Source organism: Asparagus officinalis, chromosome 6 (genome assembly GCF_001876935.1).
Source record: "Asparagus officinalis chromosome 6, Aspof.V1, whole genome shotgun sequence".
NCBI classification, from domain to species: domain Eukaryota; kingdom Viridiplantae; phylum Streptophyta; class Magnoliopsida; order Asparagales; family Asparagaceae; genus Asparagus; species Asparagus officinalis.
Genome location: NC_033799.1, coordinates 46,309,776 through 46,333,372, shown reverse-complemented (window position 1 = coordinate 46,333,372; position 23,597 = coordinate 46,309,776). Strand labels below are relative to the sequence as shown.

General features: G+C 34.2%; 1 protein-coding gene across 1 annotated transcript; it reads left to right on the top strand.

Moving 5' to 3' along the window:
* LOC109846127 lies at positions 3,308-4,161 on the top strand. The gene is made up of 2 exons (XM_020415353.1): positions 3,308-3,653; positions 3,704-4,161. Exons 1-2 carry the CDS (start codon positions 3,308-3,310, stop codon positions 4,159-4,161), a joined length of 804 nt encoding a protein of 267 aa, XP_020270942.1.

Below are 23,597 nucleotides of genomic sequence, written 5' to 3'. Positions count from 1 at the left end.
GGAAGTGATATTCAAGAAATTATTTCTTTGACATATTTATCTACATGTTTAGAAACTTCGCTTAAAATTTTACTATTTTTGGAGTTGATTTACTGTGCCCAATTGATTTTACAAAATCGTGTATGTCAGCAGTTTTTCAGAAACTATAAATCTGTGTTAAAACATTTATTTCTCTCAACTGGGAAACTATTTTTCATAAATTCTTTCTCTAACATGTTATTCTACATGTCTGTAACCTTCCCACAAAATGTCATATTTTTTGGAGCTGTTTTACTATTTTTAATTGATTTTACAAAGTTGATATGCAGTGCTACAGTACCCGCGGTCGACCGGTACGGTCGACCGCCAAACTCTCTGGACGTTACTCAGCTTTGCATATGGCTCACGGTCGACCGTACCGGTCAACCGAAGTTACTGTAGCAGCCGACCGTTACACAGTAACGACTAGTTGCTGATTTTTATTTTTAATGGTTTTTTGGGGTTGGTTTCTTCAAGCCTATATATACCCCTTTGCCATAACTATTTTCCATCATCCAAGAGAATTTTTAACCAAGTTTAAAAGAGTTTTAACAAGGGTTTTAGTTTAGTTTAAGTGTGTTTAAGAAGCTTTTAAGCATTTGGAAGTTTGAGTTTGAGAAATTAATTTCACAAGAGCTTGATGAGATCATCTATTGGTGTTTGGGCATCCAACTATTCTCCTTCTACCTCTTGATCTATTGAGAAGTTTTCTAACTCTTTTCTCTAGCAATTTTATTATTAATTTTTATATTCTTATTATTGCTAGTTTGCTATTTGAGTTAGATTTGATTTTATCTCATTGTTACACACACCCACTTGAGCTTATTGTATTTACATTCATAATATATTTTGGGTTGGTAAAAGATAGTAACAATTGAGTGTGAGCTTTCATTATGTTCTCATCCATAGTAGAGAACAAACATTTATTGTATTGAACCTTATTGTGAGATTCACTTTATAATACACTTGTACACCGAGAGAAGTGTGTGGCGAGAGTCAGGGATCGTCCCAAGAGGAGTGGCGTCGGTTGAGGAACCTAGGGAGAGGTTGTAACCGAGCACTTGAGGGAGACACGTCTAGTTCAACACTTGAGAGGGTGTAGAGTGTGATTGCAAGAGTGTGAGTTGTAGAGTTTTCGGTTAGCTAGAAAACCGAGTGTGTAGAAGAAACGTTATTCGGGTGACGTAGAAAACCCGGTTGTGATAGTGGATTTCTCCCCGAGAGTGGGGAGCGGAGACGTAGGACGGAAGGTCTGAACTCCGTGATCATATTGTGTGTTTGCATTGTTTATTTTGCACTATCACATTTGTAGTTTAATTATATCACCTTTGTGTTAGTTTATATATCCTTGCACATACATTGCCTATATCTCTTTGATTAGGATATATCTTGTTGTTCATATTGCTTATCCTAGTTCATATATATTGTTGTATTTCATAGTTGCTAGGATATCTTATTAATTAATTTTAATTGGCATATAATCGGATTAGATTAGCATAAGACCCTAATCATCCCCCTCTAGGGTCTAACAACCTGTTTTTCTGTAGTGTGTTCGCGGTCGACCGCCACGGTCGACCGCCAAGAGTTCTGAACTCAGAACTGTTTTTATTGGCTCGCGGTCGACCGTGGCGGTCGACCGTAGCGAGTCCAGAGAGTTTAGCGGTCGACCGCCGCGGTCGACCGTCGCTTGTCCAGAACAGTTCTTCGCCTTTTTATTCTTCGCGGTCGACCGCGAATATTATTTTTGTTACCATTGGCTGGGGCTTTTTTGTCATCTGTTTGGGGTTTTTGCTGTTGTTTCCTCTTCCTATATAAACCCCCAAACCCTCTTCTATCTACCCAACCAAGAGAATGTTTTAAAAGTGTTTTAAAAAGAGTTTAAGCTTGTTTTAAGATTCTTTAAGGGTTTGGTTTAAAGCTGTTTTGGTTTTCACAAGTGGAGGAGATTATCTTCTTATTTGGGCTTCAATCTGCATCTCTCCATATTGTTATCAATTGAGAAGTTTTCTAAACTTAAACTCTAGCTTTACATTTATATACTTGTTTGATTATCATTGTTCTTAAGCTAGATTTTATATTTGAGTTTAGTTGATTTGATTTTATTTACTCATTGTTACACACACCCACTTTGAGCTTATTGTATTTGCATACATAGTATATTAGGGTTGTGAGAGATTGTAACATTGAGTTGTTCTTAATTGAGTTCTCATCTATTGTGGAGAACAAATTTATATTTGTTACATTGTGAGTGTTGTTAGGTTTTCGGTGAGCTAGAAAACCGAGTGTGTTGTTGTGAAGTTTTCAGTGAACTAGAAAACCGAATGTGAGGAGTGAACGTTGATTGGTGAACGTTAAAAACCGATATTGTGAGTGATTGTATACGTTGATCGGTGAGCGTTGAAAACCGACACTGTGAGGTGTAAACGTTATTCGGGTGAGCGTAAAAAACCCGGTTGTGATAGTGGATTTCTCCCCGGGAGTGGGGAGCGGAGACGTAGGACGGAAGGTCCGAAATCCGTGATCATTTGAGTGTGTTTGAGTTTGTCATTAGCGCATTTGCTTTTACATTTATCTTATATCACCAATTGTGCATTGCTCATTTATTTCATCCACTATCTAGTTCATTTTGTTTACCCTTGTGTTAGTTTACATATTCTTACATATATCATATTGTATATCTCTTTGTTAGGATATTTCTTATTGTTCATATTGCTTATCCTAGGTCATATAACTTGTTGTATTTCATACTTGCTAGGATAATTTGTTAATTAATTTTTATTGGCATATAATCGGATTAGATTAGCATAAGACCCTAATCATCCCCCCTCTAGGGTCTAACAAACCAATGCTAGTGGGAGGATCCAATGTGGGTAGAAAACGATGCGGGTGAGAGAATCCAATGTGGGTAGAAAACCAATGCTAGTTGGAGAATCCAATATGGGTAGAAAACAATGCGGGTGAAAGAATCCAATGTGCGTAGAAAACCAATGCTAGTGGGAAAATCCAATATGGGTAGAAAACGATGCGGGAAAGAATCTAATGTGGGTAGAAACATTATATAATAACACAACATACACCTATTAACAACTCATCACCAATCTATAATTCATTTCTCCAAATCCCCTCTTCAACAATGAACTATGGAGCTGGACCATCACACCTACCTTCTTCTTCTTCTTCTGATAACGAAACATTTTCTCATTACGTTGAACAATGGGAGGAGGATATGTAACAATGGGAGGAGGAGGATGAAACCTTAGCTCGTCTATATGCCTCTAACAATGAAATAATGACTTATTTCTCTAAAGAGGAAAAGAGGCCAAAACGTATCGGCTCAGTTCCTGGTCATTTGGTAATCAACCGTGGGAGGGAAGAAGGTAATTCTCGACTCTACAATGACTATTTTTCTGATAATCCCACATACGGTGCAAATTTATTCCGTAGAAGATTCCGAATGCAAAGGAGTCTTTTCCTTCGTATCGTCGACGCTGTACGAGAGCACGATAACTATTTTGTACAGAAGGTGGATAGTGTCGGCCGGATTGGACTATCTACTTTACAAAAAGTAACAGCAGCATTTCGCATGTTGGCATATGGTGCACTGGCAGATAGTACTGACGAATATGTAAGGATTGGTGAGTCAACTGTATTGAATGTTTGAAGAGATTTTGCAGAGCAATTGTAGAAGTGTATGGAGATGAATATCTTAGATCCCCCTATACCGACGATGTTGCAAGACTGTTACAAAAAGGCGAAGAGCGAGGTTTCCCAGGAATGATGGGAAGTCTAGACTGTATGCATTGGGAATGGAAAAACTATCCAACAGCATGGGCGGGACAATACTCAGGACGTCACGGAGGCCCAACCATTATTCTTGAGGCAGTAGCATCGTATGACCTATGGATATGGCATGCATTCTTTGGCTTGCCAGGTTCTAATAACGATATTAATGTATTACAAGCATCTAATTTGTTTGACAACCTAACGCAAGGTATTACTCCTCCTGCTCATTATACAATTCAAGGAAAGAATTATGATGTCGGTTATTATTTAGCCGATGGCATATACCCGAAATGGACAACCCTTGTTCAAACCATTTCCAAATCCGAAGATAAAAAGAAACAATATTTTGCAATGATGTAAGAAGCTTGTCGAAAAGATGTGGAGCGAGCGTTTGATGTTCTCTAGTCAAGATTTGTTATAATCAAGGGCCATGCACGGTTTTGGGATAAACGAACTTTGCATGATATCATGACCACTTGCATAATAATGCACAACATGATTGTTGAGGATGAACGTGATGAGCAAGAAGATATTGTCGTTTCTACTCCACCATCAATTTCAAATGTTGAAGACATAAGGATGAACGATGTTGAACGGTTCCGACAATTCCTGGCTCGGCATAAGAAATTCAAAGACAAAGAAGCACGCTTCGCACTTTGAAATGCATTAATTAAACATTTGTGGGAGAGACACGACAATGAAGTGATGTAACTTTTTTATATTAAAGTTCCTCGAAATTCTAAGTTAATGTATTTTATTTTCGTTTAATTTTTAATGTATTATTATTTTTAATTACTTCTTTTGCAGTTTTATACTTCGATATTAGTCTCATTTTGAAGGTATCGACGAGACATTTCTAATGATATTATTTTCATTAAAAAATTTTAATATAAATTTATACTGCAAATAATCTAGCAGATATGATGATGAAGCTCGTATCTTCACGCAAGTATGAGCATTGCCTCAAATTGCTTGGAGTTCAACAAAGCGGAGGTTAAGCATGTAAGGGGCTTTTAGCGAGATAGCAAGAGTAAAGAGAAGATCTTCATATTCAAAGTCAATGTGGAGATTTGTTATTTGACTTTGAATTCAACTCGCCAATCCTATTATTATTCCACCAACCCAAAACATTATTCCATCAATCCAAAACATTATTCCATCAACCCTTTTGAAGGCTATAAATAGAGGAGAGTGGTGAAGGGTTAGAGCATCACATAGAGATCCAGAACAGAGAGAAAAAGAAAGAGTCAGTTGAAGAGAAAAAGTAAAAGAAAGTTTTTTTTAGTGATATCTTCTTCATGTGAGTTTGGTGAGATATTAGTATGATCTCCCTTTGTAATCTTCTCTTTTGTGATTAGTAAAATTCTCTGTTGTTATCGTTCGTAGACGTAGGTCATATTAACCGAACCACGTTAAATCCTTGTGTGTTGTTCTCTTTGTCTTCACTGTGTTTATTCAGTGTTATTATTATCCACTTTTGTATAGACATCTTTTGTATCTGTGAAGTCCTCGCTGCAACATGATGAAATGCCCATGAGATTCGAAAAAATTTCTCAGTCTAGACCACTCTCTTCATCACTTTGCCTCAAAAATCATATCTTTAGATCTCATCTTGTTGCATCCAAATGAGTTCTTTCTCTTATGTCATCTCCTTCACTAACCTCTAGTAGCTTGAAAAAATCCCTATTGCTGCCCATGGATTGTGGTGATGATGATCATGATGAGGGTATTTATATCATTTTCAAACAAAAAGTGAACTGAATTTGTGGGTAGGTGGTTGGTTGAAAGAATAATACTATTTTAAGATGGTTCATGTATTAATCGAAAGAAGTAGGTCGGTCGTGTAATTATATCCTATTTTAAAGGTGGTTCCAATAGGAAAACCCTAGTTATTAACCCTTGATCATGTTTTTATCATCTTAGAAGATAAAGAACATGGATTTGAGATTTTAGTTTTTAGTTTTTTAGTTTATCCATTAAAGGATCAGATAGATAAACGCAACTTAGAGCAGCTCCAACGTGGGGCTCTATTTTGCATCCCAAACTTTGGCATATTCCTTAGAATATGCTAAAATAGAGTTATGTAACTCCAACCACACTCCTCTATTTCCAACTCCATTTCAATTTCTCTCAATTTTTTAATTCTTTTACTTATTTTAAAAATATATAATGTAATCATATATTTAAATAAAATTAATTTTCTTTAATGAATTGATAATAAGAAATAGATAATTGTCTTTAAATTATAATATATTTTTATTTTTAATTACTTGGTTCTTGGAATTTTATATTTCAATTAATATTATTTAATATTACTCTCATTTTGAATATTTAAAAAATAAAAAAATAAAAGTTATATAATATAAATAATATTATTAAATGTATTAATATAAAATAGGCAATCTGATTAAATTAAACAGACATTCATATGTGGGAGAGACACGGCAATGAAGTGATGTAACTTTTTTTATTAAATTTCCTCGAAATTCTAAGTTAATGTATTTTTATTTCCGTTTAATTTTCAATGTATTATCATTTCTAATTACTTCTATTGTAATTTTATATTTCGATATTAGTCTCATTTTGAAGGTATCGACGAGACATTTCTAATGATATTATTTTCATTAAAAATTTTTAATATATTAATATATATATATATATAGATTTTAAGTAAGTAACAAAAAAAATAATGGGACACAATTGGAATAATCCAATGTTGTTAAAGAGATTGAGGGGTAAGATTGACTTTTTTTTTGGGGAATAGTAATATAGAGTTGGGTGCAAATTTGAAGAGAAATCTCCAAATTTACAGCCTCAATTCCATTTTTGCAGCTCAGCTACAAAAATTACCGTTCGGTTGGAGGTAAGTCCGGCTCTACTTTGCAGTTATCCATCATGGTTGGAGCTGCTCTAAGAGGTATTGCTGGAACTTTGCTGCAAAAAGTTAAGTTTGAAGAATATTCCCACATATCTAACTTAAGTTAAGAGAGATCAAATTTAAAAGTACCCTTTATGATGTGATGACTGATGAATCTATTAGAAATTGCTACTAATATCAAATTATGGAACTATAAAATCCTATTAGTAACTGTAAAATACTTTTATTGCAACGCACTATAACTTTTAGTTTTGAAAATAAAGACCATATATTATCGTAAAGAACATGCTAGTTAGACTATAAGGATTGTACTACTTTTATAGTATGAGGACACAGTCGTATAGGGTCTGCAAACACACATGATTTCTTATTGCAATTTTCAAGGAAATATCTTTTATTATTATTATTATTATTATTATTATTATTATTATTATTATTGTCATTTAGTAAAATAGTAGTATAACATTTGTTGTCTAGTTACCACTTCTAACGTAAAGATATTTATGAGCCAACGTATAACATTGTTTTTATTTATATTTTATCAAACTATCATGATTTTCAGAGAAATTACTAAACTAAAATAAAGTTATGGTGGAATCATGAATTACCATATATTCTTTCGATAGTTTGTATTATGATAAGTTATTGTATTAACAATAGTTTAAAAAAATTCTGTAAAAATACAATTTATTTTATCCCAAAAAATATTTCAAGAAAAATTAATTTTAAGTTTGATTGCAAATTTTCATCAATTTCTTTTATGCCTCATTTAGTATGCTGAAATGGTTGGGAAAGGAATGGTCAATCGAATTTTTCATTCATGAAGACTAAACATATATTTGGAAGCTAGAATACACATTCTCACTACTCATTCATTCTCACTTCACTCTCAAATTGCATCGCATATTATAATGGGAATGAGCATTTTATTGTTACATTAATTTCATTCTATTCCTTTGATCATTCTATTCTCTTCATTCTTGTGTCAAAAGAAAGGTCGTTATTTATGAAAAGTGAGGCCAGCCCAATACCTATAAGTATCAAAGGAATGTGTTATGTTAGTACTGTGGCCCACTAAACCTATAAGGGCCCATTATCTTTAAAAATTTCCCGTATAACTAATATTGTCCCCTACGAGCTTCCTAACTGGATTCAGGGCCGGCCCTAGGGTAAGCCCACCAAGCCCCGGGGCTGGGGCAACCCATGGCCGGGGGGCAACCCATCCCGACCGCTCGTACACCCTTCAAACTGTAATTACCTTTGATTTTTAAAGTAGACTTTGTAAGAGGGCTTTTATATAAAAATTGTTAGAGGTTGTATTTGTAAAAGAACTCTAATGACCCTACCCAACCTTTATTTCCATCAGCATTCATTCCTAATTTCCCGTCTCTCTCTGTTCCGCTCACAAAAAAAATAAGAAAGAGAGAAAACCCTCCTCTCCTCCAGTCCTCCTTCCCGAGCAGGCGGCTCCTCTCCTGCTTCCCGAACCGGCGAGCCTCCGACGACCTTACTCTGCTCCCGTTAGACCCGTCCTTCAGGCTTCACCCCATCAGGTAAAAATTTTTAACTAAATAATTTTAGGGGGTTTTGGACAGAAATTTGAGGTTTTAATGTTTTGCAATAAAATTAAGATTTTTGATTTTGAATCTTGGTTGAATCTTAGTTGTTGAAGAATTAAATTAATGGTTATGATGTTTTGGAATGAAATTAGGGTTTGTTTTAATAATAATGATATTGGTAATTGGGCAATTGGGAAGATAAGGGGTCTGTCTACAAGTAACCCTTGAAAATTTTCAATTTTAAACCTGTCAAATTTATGGGTGATGCTTTTCTTGAAGAAATTGACAAAGCTATGAAGGAAACATGGGATGATTGGCTACAAATGTAGAGTGGACAGCCTTGCCTTTTTCAACATTGAGATCTTATTCTGATTATGATTTCTTATGAGTTGTTATGCAAGTCTCTATTCTCTCTCCCCACCTTTTTGTCTTTCATGTTGTTTTCATATGAGTGAAGGGGTTATGAACAATGATATATTTATCCTTCGTTGATATTGCTAAGTTTAGTTGATTGTGATTTCATATATGTTATATAATTTATATTTACAAACTACAGTACACCATGACGAGAGATGACAAAAGCCGAATAAGGATTAGAAAACAAAACTCTATAGCTCATAATAGAAGAGTCAAGGAACGTCAAGATGAAATGGTAAAATCACTACATGGCTCAATTTCTAAGCTATTCAAAACAAAAACACAACATTCTCTTCTTTCAAGTCAAGTTGAAGAAGCTAGTGCCATTGACAATATTAGTGAAAATATGGATGAGGTCATTGAGGAGCCCATGAATGGAGTCACTTATGCGGATGGAAGTCGTAATGAGGAAGCTAGTGATGAAGATCATGAAGAGCACGTGAATGGAAATGTTCATGTGGACGAAAATGACAATGAAGTAGCTTTTAGTGAATATCATGAAAGCATACTTGATCTTGAGAAAGATGTGGAAGTAAATTATGATCCGGGATTGTGGGGAAGTATAAATGATACTAAGAGGGTGATGATAGTTCAACATGGTCCTATCAAGATTTTAAAGAAAAATGATGAGTTTCCAAGTGAAAAGAAGAGTGGGAAAAATAGAAGTTTTTCTTCCAAATATTACATCCGTGAATTTCCAAATGGCGAGAAGCATGAAAGGAAATGGCTTATCTATTCAAATGAACTGAATAGGGTATTTTGTTTTTGTTGTAAGTTTTGTTCAAGAATAAACCAATGACAACCAATTTGGTAGAGAATGGAATAGACGATTGGCATAACCTTCCTACAAAGCTTAGAGCGCATGAAAGTAATCCGGAGCATTGTGCAAATGTTGTAAAGTGGGTTGACTTGCAAAAAGGACTAAAACTAAAGGCAACAATTGATAAAGATATAGAAGCACAAATTGACAAAGAGAAAATTTGTTGGAAGATGAAACTAGTTCGAATCGTTGTGGTTGTGAAGACTCTTTCTCGAAATGGTTTGCCATTTCGTGGAACTAATGAGAAGATTTATGAGAAGAACAACAGACTTTTTTTGTCAACTTATAGAGTTTCTTGAAGAATTCAATCCAATTATGCAAGATCATGTTCGGCGTGTGGTAGATAAAGAAGTTCAGAGCCATTATCTTAGCCATAAAATTCAAAATGAATTGATAATTTTGTTGGCCAATGAGATCAAAGCAAAAATTATTGACAAAATTTCAAAAACAAAGTATTTTTCAGTTATTCTTGATTGTACGCCGGATTTAAGTCATGAGGAACAAATGTTAATTATCATTAGATGTGTGGATATTGAAGATACAAATCAAGTCAAGGTGGAAGAGTTTTTTCTTGGATTTATATTGAGAGACGCTTTGACTGAAATTGCAAATAGTTCTAAAGAGGACATTGTGATGGCAGAAGCTAAAAGCTTGTGTAAAAATACTTTGGAGGATTTTGAGTTCTTGATTAGCTTGTGTATTTGGTATAAGATTTTAGAAAAAGTCAATCGAGTTAGCAAAGTTCTTCAACAAGAAGTGATGAATTTGGAGGATGCAATTACAAGAATAAATGAGCTTATTGTTTTCTTTCAAAAGTTTAGAGAAGACGATTTTGAAAACATGATGAAAGAAGCCAATGAACTTGCTAATGATGTTAGTATCAATCCGACATTTCTGATAAAAAGGGTGGTTCGTAGAAAGAAGCATTTTGATGAGGATGTGGAAGCGAATGTTGAAGGTAGTCAATCACCGGAGGATAATTTTAGAGTTTCATATTTCCTTCAAGCTCTTACATCACTCAAATATCATTTTGAACAATTCGAGCTCTATGAAGAAATCTTTGGATTTTTGTTTAATGCAAAGTTCATGAGTATTGGTGAAGAAAAATTAATGGAACATTGCGCTAAATTACAAAGATACTTGGAACACAACCAACAATGTGATATACATGGGAAAGATTTATTCAATGACCAACGAGCTTTGCAAACAATGTTGCCGAAGGAAGTGACTAAATCAATAGACATCTTTGACTTCATAATATCTTATTGGGATGATGGTGGCTTTCAATGTGCATGGGTTGCTTATCGGATTTTGTTAACTATCCCAGTTACGGTTGCCTCGGCGGAGAGAAGTTTTTCCAGGTTAAAATTGATAAAAAGTTATCTTCGCACTACCATGTCACAAGAACGATTGAATGGATTGGCAATTATATCAATTGAAAATGATTACTTGGAGAAACTTGAGTATGATGACTTAATTGAAGAATTCGCTTCAAAAAAATTTAAGGAGAAGTATTTTTCTTTGAATTAAATTGTAGCACAAATGTAATCACTTCTTATATGAATATTGATTTTACATGAGAATATTTTCAGTTTGAGCCCAATATAGAACGCTAAATTGTATTATATGTATTTATTTTTATCGTTATTGTTCGTACCAAATTTTAATATAAGGGGCAATCAAAATTGGATTGGGCTAGGGCAACCCAAAGTCCAGGGCCGGCCCTGACTAAATTAGCAAAAAAGATGGTTGGACCCATACGAACTTTTGGACATAAATAAGGTTCCAACTTGTATTCTGGGAGGATATCCTTCGACGTAACAAAGAACCCTCTGATCTTGATTACAACTTAGACTATTTGCATATTTTTCTGGTATTAAGAAACGCAAGAGGGTAAAATTATCATTATCAAAGCGCAAACAGACTCAGATTATGGAGAATGTGATGTTTATGGAAGAAAAACGTGTTGATTATTAACACCTATTATCTTATAATTGGCTAGCTTGTTTGTTTTGCCTACCACTTTACAACACAAAGATGAGAAGCAATTTAAAATTAATTTCGGCAATCTTCAACATGTAAGGATTTGATATTTTCTCAATATATTAAGTATTAAAAAATGATGATGGACAAAGTGAAGTTCAGGTGTGAGAGTTCATCTATTAGTTAATTGGTTTCTTTGGGATTTTATCTAACTCCTTTATACAAACTAGGTTTTATGCACGTGCAATGCACGAGATTAAATATTCTGATTAAATATTTTTATTTATTTTCTTACTAAAATCAGTTCCTTAGTTTCACTTTAATCGTTTTTGTTCACTTATATCTTTAAATTTTAGCATTGTGATTATTTATTTATTTTGATATTTGTTTGTATGGGCTACACTAAATTTAAAGGCTGAAACACCAATTTATCCTCTATAAAGTGACACACTCAGACTAATAAGACCTAAAAAATAACACCGGCGGCATAGGGGTGGAAATGATCCAAATAATTAACAAATAGTTTAATAATTGTTCGAGTAATTACTCAGTCATATTCGATTCAGTAGTTCATTTAACACTAAACAAATATTTTTTAGTATTCGAGTTTACTAACGAATAGAATTTAACCAGATCTATATTCGATTTGTTTGTTCATCAAATATTCATTAAAAATTTGATCACTTATTATTTGTATTATTGCATATATGATGTCATATTTTTAACTCACTTACCAATTTTACTTAAGTTTTATATGCTGATTCTAAGACTTAAATAATCTTAAATATATTTTCTAATAAAAATTTTGATTTAAATACATACATAATATATTATGAAGGAATAAATTTTACTTATGAATTTAAATACTATTTGAAAATTGTTGTAATCTTGTTATTATATCTACATATATCACATATCATAAGTAAGAATCGAACATGAAATGTAAATAGACAAGAGAAGAGATAGGGAGAAAATGATCATCTCATTTTATTCATCTTTATTTCTCAATCCATTTTGTCTTCCATGGATTACTCATATAGATGTGGAAGAGAATATAAAAAGTCACAAATAGGTGAATAGACTACTTCTAGTAATGTCCACATTCATTGTATTTATATTTACAACACTCCCCCTTGGACATTACTACATGATGTCAATACATCGTTAAAAACCTCGCTAGAAAAACCCAGTGGGAAAAAACTAGTCGAGGAAAAGAGTACATGACATATATACATTATTTCTGTTACATTAGTTGTCTCGTTAAAACCTTTCGCTAAGAAAAACCATGTAGGACAAAAACTTAGCAAAGAAAAAAAAAAGAGTACAACTATAGATCTTCAGGATCCAAACATGTGTTGCATTAGTTGCCTCATTAAAAACCTACAACTTAATTTTAAGTTTTCATGAGGCTGATAAATGAATTTAAACAAACCCATATATATCTTGAAATTATCTTACAAAAAATGCAAAATAAGTCTAGAAAAATTCCAAATTATCTTAACAAAAGCAACTAGAACAAGTATGAAAAAACGAAATAGACTAATAAAACATGCATAGATAGTGATAAATAACATGATTACTCCTGGTCACCAAAATCATTAAGTGAATGAGAAACAACTTCTCAATGCAAAAATTAAGCAAAATCATTAAGTGAATGAGATAACCTTTATGGAGATCTTTAGAAAAAGGAGCTTGATGATTTTGGTGATTATGTGTGATCTTATTAAAATGTGAATATTTCTAATTTCTCATGCAATAATCTTTCGTCCCCATGATTAGTGCATTGTGATATATGATAGTAATTGTTACTTGTCTTTGGCCTTGAACGTTCATTTTTACTGGACACCCTTGTGATTTTTGCACGATTATATCTCTTGATTCTTTAAGTATCTTTGTTCAGAAGGCAAACACTTTAAATTTTCTCTCTATCAATTAAGACTTGAAAAATTAAATGCCTCAGTGAAAAAGTATTCACTTTTCTGGGCAATCCCTGAATGATCGCTTTGATCTATGGAAACCAATAATCCTCCCTCAAGCGCAATTGAAAAACTGAATCTGGAAATTTTTTTTCAAATACATGACTAAATATGATTCAGCTCTGTACCACATTATCTAATAGCTGAAACTCTATAAGCAGAACATTACAGACAGTGACAAAATTGATCGAAAAGTTCTTTTCCCCATTCCACGCAAATAATATTATACTCCAGCAGTAGTACATGACCAAGAATTGCACTTTGCATCCTGAATTGATATCTACATTAGTAGTCGCAGAGAAGCACAACCAATTGATGATTAGAAATCACAATGTCAGACTAGTTGGCTTACAAGTTATGTTTTTAGCACATGCTATAATTCAGAAGATTACTTATACGCGTGGACAAGGAGGAGGCTATGGACATAGTAGGAGATCTTATCCTGTAGCCATTTTTGGATTTTAAACCATCGACTGAATACAATTCAACAAGTAACCTTATACTCTTACAATAGTATAACTAAAAGCATTATGAACTAATCCTTGCATTAGTAGTTGTTAAAAATACAGCCAGTTGTTGTGAGAAACCATAATGCAAGTTTAATTGGTTCAGTCGTAGTGCTTGAAGCACATGTCATAATTCAAACTAATATTCATAAACTTGGACGAGGGAAGGTAGTGGACATTGAAGTGGATCTTATCGAGGTGGTCAAGAATTTGTATAACCTAAAATACACCATGTTGCGATAAGTTTGAGATTTAGGAACCCAAATTCTTTTAAATTCTGGCATGAGTAATTGGGTCATCTGGGGCAAAATATGATTTGTCGGATTTCCTTAAATTAAATGGGGCATTCAAACCAAATCCGATCAACTGCATATCACAATTTTCCCCCTTTATCTAATACATAGTGAAGAAGCGAAACATTTCCCATCTGCATATTCTTTATTTACAGACCATATTTCTATATCACCACCATAGCGTATCTCTATGGGACCTCAGTGAAGGTACATACATTATTTATGAAACTCCGTCAATAATTTAGTACCTATGGCCCATGTTAGGGGATCAATTTATAATTTGGTACGATGACTGTATTTTTATTGAAGATCAATTCTTGACATTAGGGGGAGATTAGTGCCCAAAATATAAAATAATGTCAAGAAATTCCATTAATGAAAAAGATCTTTAATATTTATATCTACGTACTAGTCAAACTGAACCAGAAGTTCACATGATAATCTGATAAGAAAAGAGTGACTAAGCCCCATATTCATGTTGAATATATCATTGATGATTTGGTATGCCAGAAGCATATTGTGCCAGAAGCATATAAAACATGTTAGTATAAAAGATAAAAGTCCACGGCAAACTAAATTATATATAGAAAGACAGTCACTCTCATAACCTTCGGAAGAGGTTCATCCTGAAGATGGAATCTCCAATAAATTGCACGTGCACTTGATAATCATAATATTGGAGATGCGGAATGACCAAATCCAATTGTTAAGGGAAATGACAAGGATTTGGTTGACATAAAATAAGAATTAAAGTGGCCACGAATTTGTGAAAAAGGAGAAATATATAATAGAAATATAAAAGTTGTCGACAACATAGTTGCCTCTACAGTTGCTCTTACTATCTCTGAAAATAATCTGGATCCAGAACCTAAGTCGGTAGCAAAGTACTTGAAGCACTCGGACTAGGTGAGATGGAAAGTGACAATTGAAGCTGAGCTGAACTCACTAAAGTTTTTTGAACCTGTAGTCCATATATCCTTGCAGGATATAAATAGGTCTTCGTAAGAAAAAATAAATGAGAATTGTAAGGTGGTGAGATATAAAGCGAGATTCATAGCTCAATGGGTTTACGCAGAGACTCGGCATCGATTTAGATGTTAAATATTCTCCTATTAGTGATTGTATTATGTTCCGTAAGTTAATACCTATGGTAGAAACTATGAATTTATATATGCAGTATATGTACGTCATGACCATATTTTTATATGTGTCATTAGACGCTAATATTTTTATAGGAAAGTCCCTGATGGACTTAAAATTCCTGAATTGAGAGAAAACGAGAATCACAACATGTATATCATTAAATTATAAAGGTCATTATACGACTTGAATCAGTTGGGTAGAATGTGGTATAACCGACTGAGTGAGTTCCTCCTGAAGAGGAGATATGCAAATAATGATGGAGTGAGTTCCTCCTGAAGAGGAGATATGCAAATAATGATGTCTGCCCTTGTGTGTTTATAAAGAAATTTGAAAATGTCCTCCTGAAGAGGAGATATGCAAATAATGATGTCTGCCCTTGTGTGTTTATAAAGAAATTTGAAAATGGTTTTTGTATTATATTAGTCTATATTGATGATATAAATGTTATTAGAATGCACAAGGAGCTTACATAAGCTAGCTCATGCCTAAAGACGGAGTTTGAAATGAAAGACTTGGGAAAAACCAAGTTTTGTCTTGACCTGCAGATCGAGCATTTTCCCAGAAAGAATTTTTCTACACTAGTCAACCTATGTGAAAAAGGTTTTGGAAAGATTTTATATGGATAAATCTCATCCACTTAACACACCAATGGTCGTCCGGTCCCTCGAAGTGGATAAAGACCCATTTAGACCCAAAGAAGATAATCAAAAAATATTAGGGCCAAAAGTTCCCTATCTGAGCACCATTGGAGCACTTTTTTATCTCGCAAATTGCACCAGGCCTGATATTACATTTACGGTGAACTTGCTAGCAATATATAGTGCTTCTCCTATAAGGAGGTATTGAAATGGCGTTAAACATTTCCTTCGCTATCTTCAAGGTACAAAAGATCTTGCACTATTCTATAATAGAAACCAAGATATGACATTGGTAGGCTATTAGAATGCTGGCTACATATCTGATCCCCATAATGCGAGATCCCAGACTTGTTATGTTTTTCTCTATGGTGGTACTGTCGTTTTTTAGAGATCTGTTAAGCAGACCATGGTGACTACTTCTTCTAACCACTCAGAGATTATTGCTTTATATAAGGCCTCACGAGAATGTGTATGATTAAGATCATTGATACGACATATTTGTAGCTTGTGTGGTCTAGAAAAAGATGATACTATCCCCACTGTCTTTTATGAGGACAATGCAGCTTGTGTTGCACAAATGAGCAGTGAATATGTAAAAGGAATCATGACAAAACATATTGTGCCAAAATTCATCCGATCTTCTCTACTTTCCTCCTTCCCAAAATACTTCCTCCCCCTTTGTTTGCTTCCCACAAAACACACTCTCACTCACTCACACACTCTCTCTCTCACACACACACAAAAAAGAGAGAGTAGGTTTTTATACAAATATTTTAATTTCGAGGATAAATTTATAAATGTGAGAGATATGAGGGGTATATATATAAAGTTTCATTATTTTCTTGCGCAAATCAAAATTCTAGCGATCAGAGTAGGTTTAAGTGATTAAATGTGTCAATTTATAGGTGTAAATGTCGCCAATGTTACTTTTTAGGCCTTATTGGTCAGAATTTATCACTTTATAGGCTAAATTGGTATTTTGGCCCAAAATTAATTTTTATGTTAATAATTAAATTAACAAAAAATAAATGTAATCTAAAGTTGTTGATGACTAAGATCAAACAGTCAGTCGTATCTAGAAGAGGATAGTGTAGATCTGGGGCGAGATGGGTTCCTCTTGAGTCCTCGCTAGGACGAGGTAGAGGAGATTGATGCAAGGGCTACCTCCTTCTCCGACTTTATGCCTGATGTAGGCTGTCTAAAAATTACTACAAATAGCTGATCCCCATCAAACACTGATGATAAAAGTTATAATCTGTCGGCTTTCAGAAAACTACAATTTAAAAACTTTCACGTAGATCGATGAAAGCTCTAATTTAACAACTTTCACAATTAACATCGGGAGTTACAATCTGACGACTTCCTTATTTTCAAGGAGCCAAGACGAAGGTTACAAGATGATGATCTTTGAAATGCTCTAGCAAAAGAGACGACAAATTAACTGTGACGTCCTAGGGTTCACACAAGATTGTAATCTAAGGTGAAACCCGGATTGTCAAACCTACTAAGCACCAAACACCATGCTACGACATGTTTCACCATCACAGTCACTATCTCTCTAGTGGAAACAACAGATAGGTAAAGGTACTAAACAGGAAAATAATAGAAGTAGTACAAAATCAGATATGCACGGAAGAAGTATATCAACAAATGAGCCCAACTGAAATAGAATAAAAATATCTCTAAGTCTGAAATACATCTCAACACAATGAGTCAAATAAAATCTCACTAAGACACCCAGCCTCTACAAAATGAATACAACTCTAAAGTCTGAACAATAAACATAACTATATAGTGGAGCTTCAACTACTAAAACTGTGCGACGGCGACTATGCTAGAACTCCGTCATCTTGCGGCTCTCAGAAACTCTAATCTGCCTGAAAGATACAATTTAAATAAAAAGAACAACAACAAGAGCGTCAGAATGCTACAACAAGATCACCTTTATCCGTCCCCAGGGTAATGGCTGCTAGATAAAGTGGAGGCTCTATCTATTAAGCATAGTCCACCTATATTATTTTTTTTGTATCTAATGGAGTTAATATTTAGATACCAACAAGACAAGACGTAGTACATCGAGCGAAATAATCCAAACAAGAAAACCCTCATATATATACCATATGTCTCAAATTATAGATCCCTAAATACCAATTCCAACTCTATGAATGAAAACAACACTCAAAAGAAATACTCCAAGTCTAAACCATATAGGACCAATGTCACGATCTCGAACTACTTCACAAGTAGTTAGCGTAATAATAAAGAGAATATCGTTCAACTCAAAAATCACCATAGGCTATATCATGTATGCCACAAACCAAAGAATGTACCTTACTCATGGGTAATCTAACATGGGAGTAACTACAACTGATAATACATATATATGCGCATCTCTTTGTGCTATAGCGATACTCTTATAATATTCTTACTCAATTGCTCGGCGGCAATAGGTTTTGTCTCCCTATTTCGGATACATAAAATGACGATACTTTTATAATACTCTTACTCAATCGTCCTGCCGAAAATAGGTTTTTTATCTCCCTATTCTGGATATATAAAATGATGATACTTTTGTAATACTTTTACTCAATCGTCCTGCTAAAATAGGTTTTATCTCCCTATTCCGGATACATGAAATAATGATACTATTGTAATATTCTTACTCAATCGTTCTGCGGCAAATAGGTTTTATCTCCCTATTTCTGGATGATGCATCCAGATGATCGTACAGTGGAGTATAGACATATCAGCCAAATCTAGAAAAACCACGATCATCTTAGAGTATTGGTACAGTCACGATCTCATTGCGGAAAACATCCAATACTCCTAGTGTGGTACAGTCACGGTCTCATTGTAGGAAAACACCAAGCATCCATAACTGATAAAAAAATACTTTATTATATGTTATAACACTTTCATCAACTCAACATATATCAGAAATCTTAACAGTGCGTGTTAACACAACATAAACTAAGTGTATGTGCACATATCTCGGTGTGCGTGTTTATAACTGATGTTCACCATCATCTCAGGTGTTAAACTACTCTTAATCGTTGTAATATAATAGTACAAGATTGAGAAACTCTCTCGAAAATAACAAACAAGAGTGAAACTTAAGAAACTTTAACGTTATATATCAATTATTTCAAATCAGCACATTTGCAGTTTTCTGCAGAACATATTGTTAGTCAATTGAACATTTCTTTCTCTAGATAAACTCTTTTTAAGAATAGTTTTTTGTTTTGGAAACTAGATTCATATAGCTATCATTTGGCACTATTTTGGTTCAGTTTTTAGTTCATATGATATCTCTAATTTCTAGTTAAATATTATATATGTGCAGTAGTTTTTTTGCAGAATGTATCCTCAGTAAATTGAGCATAGCTTTCTATAAGAAAACTATCTTTAGGAATGGTTTTCTGTTTTGAAATCTACAGTCACCTATCTTTCAATTGCCATTAGTTTGGTTCAATTTGGATTTTATTTGTTATTTCAAATTTCTAGTTAAATAGTATATATGTGCAGCAGTTTTTCTGTAGAACATAACAATCATGATTATTTGCACAAGAAATCATATTTAAACCTTCAATCATGTTTAAAACATACTTAAACATATATAAAACATATAACAATACTTAAACTTTGATAATCACTTACTGGAATTATCTCGAACATAAATCAAACTCTTGTGTTAATCTAATTAGGGTTTTTCAACCTAATTAACCAAATTATAAATCAAACTCTTGTGTTAATCTAATTAGGGTTTTTCAACCTAATTAACCAAATACTTCAATTTAAAACATGAACTTTTAACTGTGTTAATCTAATTAGGGTTTTTCAACCTAATTAACCAAATACTTCAATTTAAAACATGAACTTTTAACATATTAAACATAAGCATGATTGCCAAACATATTAGAAAAGATATACATTTATTAAAATATATTTTTAACACTTAGGTATCACAAACCTAGGGTTTTCTCATCTTTAATCTACATGTAAACTCAAGTAAATGTCAAATTAAGGTTTAAACATGATTAGAATATGATTAACAAGTTAAAAATAAAATTTTAAAGAACTTTAATGATCATGATCATGTTTCTATTATAAATAGCAAGAAAAATATGTAGATCTAACATTTGTCTAAAATCTAACAATAAAAATCTATTCTTTTTCACATTAGATTAAGATCTAAGCATATAAACACAATTTAAACTTCTAAACTAGTTATTTAACTACAGGGATGAGTTTGGATGTAAGTGATCTTGTCTTAATATCATGTGTAAGCCTCTACAATAAATAGCAAGCTATCCCTGAGCATAAACAACCCATTCTCCCTTGCCACACGTCGATGATCTCGCCCTCGTGTCGGTGTTTTACTTCACAAAACTCTCCAAACTCATAAGAAAAAGATCTAGGGTTTTTAAGGGGAGAGGGTGGCTGCTAGGGTTCATAAATATGATAAAAGAAAAGAATTTTCATGAAAAACATAGGTATTTATAGAGACAAACCCTAAACGAACCCGTCTGACCCAAACCAGGAAACCTAGTCTGATTAGGAAAACAACCTTCGATATTTTGGCTGTAACTTTCTCATCCGACCTCGGAATGAGGTGATCTAAGATTTGTTGGAAATCTGTTGAAGAGACTTACAAATTTAGTCTTTACACTTTTCCAGATTCTAACTTCATCAATGTGTAAAATATAGAAAATTATAACTGGTTATTATTCCCAGATTTTTACTCTTTTGGCCTTCGTGCATGTTTTGTACATTTGCACTCATATTTTCACAAATATACATTGAATTGATCTCAAATCAATTTTTATCATACACAAACATCAAGATATGTTATTTTTCAATATATAACAAATTTATTATTATTTATCATAAAATATTCAAATTTACGGGGTTTCACATTTTTCCCCTCTTAAAAGATTTTCCTCCCCGAAATTCTGCAATCGTATCTTAGCAATTAATAATATGAGAAAATCACTAAGAGGGGATAATCCAGACAAGGAAACCCTCTCATACACATCTCGTACCATTAATCCCTAGATATGAATCACTAGCAATATTTATGCTTAACAATCTAAAATGCGAATACTCCTACTTAACCCCTAACTAAACGAAACTAGGACGTCGAGTGAAAAATCCAAACAAGGAACCCCATATATATATACCATATATTCTGAATGATTAGGAGCTAAGTGTTAATACCCTCATTCTAGCGTTAAATATAAATATAACCATATAGAAAAAATCAAAAAAATCATAAGCATCAATAAGCTATAACCAAAATAATTTACCCACTCAAACAATTATGGGGAGTCGCGACGCATATCCTCCTTTCGCTCCCAAGAAGCCTCCTCATCTCTTTTCTATCTCTATTGAACTTTAACTTAAGGTATTACTTCCTTTCTAAGCCTCTTGTCCTCTCTAGTAAGAATACAACCCGTGATCTCCATTGTAGTTAAATCTATCTGAAACTCAAGTGCATCAATCACCCTCTACTGCTCCTCGTTGCGCAATTACTTCTAAATTATCAAAACATGAAAAACATCGTGTTTACTCGACATTGATGCTAGAAGATCTAGCCCATACGAAACGGCTCCAAAATGTATAACTCTCATGAACGGGCCAATATACCCTAGGGTAAACTTTCCTCGTCTACCGAGTCACTGAATTCATCGGCGGTATTTTCAATAAGATATAGTCCCTAATCTAGAACTCTAACGGTCATCGTCTCTAGTCTGCGTAACTCTTCCGACGACTATGCGCTGTAAGAATGTGTTCCTGAATCTCTGTTACCTTTTCTGTAGTCTGCCTCACAGGCTCCTGTCTAAGCAATAAACTTTCTTGTAATTCTACCCAATGAATAAACAATCTATAATGCCTCCCGTACCATGCCTCATATGGTGTCATGCCAATAGTCTATGGTAAATGATATTATAAGCAAACTTAATCAATGGGATATGATCCTCCCAGCTATTCTGTAAATCTATAATACATGTTTGCTACATGTTTTCTGACACTTGGTTTACTCTCTCCGTTTGTCCATCCGTCTGTGGATGGACAACACTAGAATATCACAACTAACTACTGAATAAATCCTGAAAACTCCTCTAGAAGTGTCTTTTCACATCTTTGTACATTTTTCTTGTGCCTGGATGCACTGTAGATCTGTTACGATGTGCCTCAACTATCATGAAATAAGGAATACCCTCCGGGTCTATATCAAAACATCTCGTAGTCCTACTAATGATGTGTCCACGTAAACAACAAATATTGTATCACTACTCAGAAAAGTCAAAATTGTTATTGTAGTCTATCTAGCCTTAATAGTCTCAAAGGCTCCCTGGCACCCATTGCCCAAATCAAACTATACACCCTTCTTTGTAAGTTATGTAAGTGGTATCATAATATTCAAAAAGTCCCGAATGAACTTTCTCTCATACCCTACCAAAACTCCGCATCTCCGTAATGGTTCTTAGTGGCTCCCAATCAAGTACAACATCAGCAATGGCTGGATCCACTGTGACGCCCCTACTGATGATGTGGCCCAAAAATCTGATCTCTTATAGACAAAACTCATATTTATTGAACTCAGCGTATCACTGATGCCTCTAACCTCAATTGTCCGTATGCCCGTAATGCTAATAGAGGATGCTACTCGTGTTCTTCCTTCGATCTCGAAAAGATAAGGATGTCGTCAATAAAATGACTATGAACTGGTCCTAACATGGACGAAAAACCGGTTCACAAATCCATGAATACCGCGGGTGTATTGGTCAGCCCAAATGGCATGACAAGAACTCAAATGACCCATATCGAGTCAGAAAAAATGGTTTTGGAAATATCCATTTACCGCACTCGTAACTGGAAATAACTAGAACGAAGATTAATCTTCGAGAAAAGCTGCACTCTCCGCAGCTGGTGGAACAAGTCATAAATCCTCGATAATGGATACCTGATCCAGATAGTGACTTGCTCAACTCATGATAATCGATACACAATCGCATGCTGTAGTCCTTCTTCCCCACGAAGAGGACCGATACTCCCATGAAAATAACTCCTGATAATAAAACCCGAAGTTAGCAACTCATCTAGCTGAGTCTGTAACTCCCTCATCTCAGCGGGTGCAATATGATATGATAGGGTGCTCAAAATATCGGTACGGTACCTGCTGTAACTCGATGTAGTAATCTCTCTCACTGGAGAAAACGTAGGTATGTCCTGAAAGACATCCTGATACTCTGAGATGACTCCGGTCTCACTCAAAACTGCACCCCGATCCCATATCATCACCTTCTCAACGTATGCCCTATGAGGTTGCTACTATCTATACAATCCCAACGAATGCTCACAAGCGTGCTATTTTAGCAAAACAGTCAATACTAATATTGTAGGATGATAACCATTTCATACCAAGAATGGCGTCAAAATTCGACATCACAAAAACGACTAGGTCAAAGATGAACTAAACTCATCTATACTGATGACACATCTTCTACATATACTCTCTAATAGGGACACCTCCCCTAAAGGAGTAGAAACTGATAACAGAACATCTAAGCGATGTGTAA

Bases quoted from the DNA above. Each gene is read 5' to 3' on its own strand.
- LOC109846127 (XM_020415353.1), top strand. From the start codon at position 3,308: ATGACTTATTTCTCTAAAGAGGAAAAGAGGCCAAAACGTATCGGCTCA. The intron at 3,654-3,703 runs GTGAGTCAACTG...GAGCAATTGTAG, and splicing joins TGACGAATATGTAAGGATTG to AAGTGTATGGAGATGAATAT.